Source organism: Poecilia latipinna, unplaced genomic scaffold, assembly GCF_001443285.1.
Source record: "Poecilia latipinna isolate Pla-1442-1.1 unplaced genomic scaffold, P_latipinna-1.0 Scaffold646, whole genome shotgun sequence".
Classification (NCBI taxonomy): Eukaryota; Metazoa; Chordata; class Actinopteri; order Cyprinodontiformes; family Poeciliidae; genus Poecilia; species Poecilia latipinna.
Window position 1 is genome coordinate 47,264 of NW_015113262.1, and position 4,868 is coordinate 52,131.

Here is a 4,868-nt window from a genome sequence, read left to right on the forward strand (position 1 = left end):
CATATGCAACATAGACATATGCAACGTAGACATGTGCAGCGAACACATATGCAGCGAACGCATATGCAACATCTACATATGCATCATCTACATGCAACATAGACCAACGACACATAGCAACGACACATCTACACATATGACTTCTACTTATTTTTGATACAAATGGAACCCCATACTTAGGATCAGGCACATTGTCATCAATACCCGATCTGGATATTGAAAAATCCGATACAGTTGTTAATATTGGACTGAAGCATCGTTAGTGAACTCATTTTCTATTTCTACTCTAAAAGGAGCGTCAATACTTTTACAAGGCGGTGTATATAAATGACTTACGATTCATTTGATGTTTTGAATGGCCTGTTTCTTTTTTCCACTCCAGGCCGTGTCTTGTGCCAGTTGGAGCCATGCGGCAGAGAGGAAGTAGATCAGGCCGTGAAGGCTGCTAAGTCGGCCTTTGGTCCCTGGAGCAAAATGTCCGGGATGGAGCGGGCGAGGATCATGATAGAAGCTGCCCATTTAATAGAGGTGTGTTTAAAATTTTTGTTGATCCCGTCGTTTCTACACCAAAACAGCTTGAAGCATTTTCACCCAGGTGTCGTTCACAGAGCAGGAGAGAGGAGATCGCTGAAATGGAGGTGGTCAACAATGGGAAGTCCATCACAGAGGCCCGACTGGACGTGGACTCTGCCAGACTGTGTATAGAATACTATGCCGGACTGGCCAGCACTCTGGCAGGTTGGTGCAAACTGCGCATGAAGGACTGTTTTGCTTATTTGGTCACTTTTTTTTTTTTTTTTTTACACACTTTCTAAAAATGGGTTCTTATACATTGGGTGTATAGAACTGCTAAGAAAAATTCAAAGATCAGCAAAGCTGGTTTGGAGAAGGGACAAGGACAAAGAAATCGAGAAGATTAGGTTAGGTTAGAAAAAAAAAGAATGATGTCATGATTTTATTATGGGAAAATCGCTGAATTTCCCCATCATAAAATCCATCTGCAAAAAAAATCAACATGTTGCATATGGACATAACAAGCCTGCTTAAAAAATTAATATCTGATGCCAAAGGCAAAAATATTTTTGCACATCCCAAGTTTTGGGAACAGTGTGTTAATTCATTTTATTTTACAATTTTTTTCTATCATTCATAGGAGGTTCTGGTATTAGTGAGAAACACTTTTCATGAGTTGAATTTCTAGATAGATATCATAAATTTGACTACTGACATATTATTTAAACCTGTTTTTAATAATTGAAGTGTTTATCAATTATGAATCTCATACATACCACGGTAATTTTCTCCTTTTTGTTTTTTTTGTATTCCTTTCTGCCAAGGACAGCATGTTCAGTTGCCGGGGGGATCCTTCGCCTACACCCGCAGGGAGCCTCTGGGAGTGTGTGTGGGCATCGGCGCCTGGAATTATCCCTTCCAGATCGCTGCCTGGAAGTCTGCGCCAGCCCTGGCCTGTGGTACGGGGATTTCCTCTGGAAGCTAGAAAGATATTTTGCTCCAAATTAATCGCAGCATATGCCAAGTTAGCTGAAGAAAAAGTTTAGCTGAGCTACACCTAAGCGCAGTTGGAGCTGTTTTAAAGCTACCAGATTACACAGAGGATCGTTTTGCTGCAGCTATTGAAAGAGGATATTTGCGGTGTGTCGGCCCTCTTATGACCAAAATATTTTAAGTACAATCTGAAAGGATAAAGAAAAAAAAATCATATTAAAGCCATCTGCTCTGACTTGGTTAAAAGTTACAAGTGTTGTCTTAATGGACCGTTTTCCAGTCAGAATTTAAACATGTGATAAAATAAATATACTTTATGCGAGCAAAGACAACAGGAAAAAATAAACATGTCAACCACATAATCCATATGCTAATATGTGAATGATGTCATGACCTGTATTTTTATTTTATTTTTTTAACTTTTAACGCAGAAAAATTACAATAAATACATATTAGAAGTTGGAGGTCAGTTTGTAATGAACTATGAACATGAACCACTTAATTTTGACCTGGGTGGATGAACTGACCGAACACTGCTTTGACTGGAGAAGTCAGATGATTTAGGCGTCAGTTGTTCTGCTTCCTGTCCTCCGACACAGGGAACTCCATGGTGTACAAGCCGTCCCCAGTCACACCAGTAACAGCAGTGCTACTGGCAGAGATCTACGCTAAGGCTGGAGCTCCAGAGGGGCTGTTCAACGTGGTGCAGGGTGGACAGGAAACTGGCAGCTTACTGTGTCACCATCCCGATGTCGATAAGGTGTCCTTCACAGGAAGTGTGCCCACCGGTCAGAAGGTCAGAGCTTCTATTGACGACATTTAATTAAGAGGTAGTATTATGTAAAATGTACCTTTTTTTTTTACCTTTACATCATGTTACAATGTTATTCCCTCATCAAAAACATACCTGGAGTGTTGCTTTAATCTCCCGTGGCAACCATTCAGTTGTACAAAACTGACCTAGCCTGATGTAAACCTAAAAAAAAAGTCAATTTTACACAATACTGCCCCTTTAAATTACAAAATGGAATTTTTTTAAGTCATATTTGATAGATGCAGCACTTTCATAACAACTTAAGGTGATACAGTTATTGATTGTGCTATAAAGTGGCACTATGTGCCTGAAAAACGCATAATACTGCCCCTTTAATTGTGAAATTTCAATAGACAGAATGAATAACAGGTATTCTTGAATGTGGCGTTAACTTTCAGATCATGGAAATGGCATCGAAGGGGGTCAAACCGGTGACCTTGGAGCTCGGAGGAAAATCTCCCCTCATCATATTTAAGGACAGCGATCTGGAGAACGCTGTGAGAGGAGCGCTCATGGCCAACTTCCTGTCTCAAGGACAGGTAGAGAGAGAATCCCGCACTTTCACCTCTTTGTAGCTCAGAAGCCCAGTTGCTCGGTAAACGCGGCTGGTTTCTGTTTGCATGGTTGACTGAGCATGTAACTCACAGGTGTGCAGTAACGGCACCAGGGTGTACGTGCACAAGGACGTCCTGGCCGAGTTTGTGGAGGAGGTGGTGAAAAGAACCCAGGCGATAGCAATAGGAGACCCTCTGCTGGAGAGCACCAGGATGGGAGCGCTGGTCAGCCGGCCACAGCTGGACAAAGTGCTGTCCTTTGTCGAACAGGCGAAAAAAGAGGCAAGTCCCTTAAAACGTTCCTCAAACGTCCGTGTGTCAAGACTCTGATGTGTGTTGTGATGCTCTGCTGTCAGGGAGCCACGGTGTTGTGTGGAGGAGAACGCTTTGTCCCATCTGACCCCAAACTTAAAAGTGGATACTACATGACTCCATGTGTCCTAAGTAAAACAAAACTTAAAGTCCTTTAATATTGTGTTTAAGCTTTGATTGTTTTATCATATAAAGTATTTAGATTACCATGATTTATAGAAATTGTCTAAATAAAATTGTTTCCCGTCCTTTGCCTTCCCACAGGCGACTGCACAGACGACATGACGTGTGTAAGAGATGAAATCTTCGGACCTGTCATGTCTGTGCTGTCCTTCGAAACAGAACAGGAGGTTCTGCAGAGAGCCAACAACACAACACTGGGTCTGGCTGCAGGCGTCTTTACAAGGTCAGCGTGCGATTGAAGAAAAAAAAAAAAATTATATATATATATATATATAAACATTTTTTATTGATTTTTTTATCGTACTATGTTGCGTGCCCCAGGGATGTGACCCGAGCCCATCGTGTGGTGGAACAGCTCAAGGCCGGTTCCTGTTTCATCAACAATTACAACATCACTCCTGTGGAGGTTCCATTCGGAGGCTTCAAAATGTCAGGTGCAGTCAGAACGAGGGGCCCAATGTCATGTACAAATTACAACATTGCATTGTGTCTTTTTTTTTTTTTTTTAGTCTTCTTTACAGCAACTATCACCGGTTTTTGCTTTAAAATCAAAAGGTGCAACTACACACTGCGAAAACAGAAAATCTTACCAAGTAATTTTGGTTTAGTTCTTAGTGCAACTTTCTCAGTTCTGTCTTCTTTCAGGTGTGTTAACTTGCAAGTAACTTTTCAACAAGACAAAGGAGCTTGTCTTATGTCAATAATTCCTTAACATTGATGAAAAAGTATTTGTTATAAGTGAAATAAAATGCCATGGGGAAAAAACAATTTTTTTTGTGTGTTTTAAGCTAAAATGTCTTGTGCCACTGACATTTTATTTAACTTATAACTAATACTCTGACATCAATATTAAGGAATTATAGTCTTAAATCAAACTTTCTTGTTTTAAGACAATAAAAGTTATCTGTAAGTTAGTTTCATTTCAAGTGTACTAAGATATTTCCCCTTGAAACTAGACTAACAATCTTGCCAAGTTTTTTTATTGTTGCAGTGTAAAATGAAGTTTTCAACAGCTTTTCCAAATAAAAAGCTGTGAAATGTGTTTTTTATTTGTATCCAGTGATTACTTTGTACAACCATCTTTTAATACAGACATCTTCATGATGTAGTCTGTTAGTCTCGCATAAAAATGCACTGAAATTTGTTTGCAACTTGACAAATATGAAATTTCAAGCAATATCAGCACTTTAAAGTCCTACGGAGGACGATTGGAGCCACTAATCCTCCTCTGACTAATTACTATTCTGACCTTTTGTTGTCAGAATTCTGAAATTAAAGTCATGATTGTTCCTTTTTATATTTTTTTCCAGTGGCCCTAATCCTGTAAAGCAGGGGTCCCCAAACTTTTTCCTGCGAGGGCCACATGACTGTTCCCTTTTCTCGTCGGGGTCCGGTCTTAGTTTTTCAAGAAAGAAACCTTAGAAAAGTTTTGTTGACGGGGGGGGGGGGCATTGGTTTAAAGCCGCCGCCATGTTCCCGTTTTTGGATAAACCCTTACC

General features: G+C 40.2%; 1 protein-coding gene across 1 annotated transcript in view; it reads left to right on the forward strand.

Annotated features, from left to right (window-relative positions):
- Positions 1-4,868, forward strand: part of aldh9a1b (aldehyde dehydrogenase 9 family, member A1b) — a 16,451-nt gene that overhangs the window by 7,716 nt on the left and 3,867 nt on the right. The window contains exons 3-11 of the mRNA XM_015043698.1: positions 383-528; positions 609-738; positions 1,338-1,472; positions 2,106-2,302; positions 2,719-2,859; positions 2,968-3,156; positions 3,231-3,318; positions 3,451-3,592; positions 3,691-3,803. Coding sequence (XP_014899184.1) covers positions 383-528; positions 609-738; positions 1,338-1,472; positions 2,106-2,302; positions 2,719-2,859; positions 2,968-3,156; positions 3,231-3,318; positions 3,451-3,592; positions 3,691-3,803 — 1,281 coding nt within the window. The remainder of the gene's footprint in view (positions 1-382; positions 529-608; positions 739-1,337; positions 1,473-2,105; positions 2,303-2,718; positions 2,860-2,967; positions 3,157-3,230; positions 3,319-3,450; positions 3,593-3,690; positions 3,804-4,868) is intronic.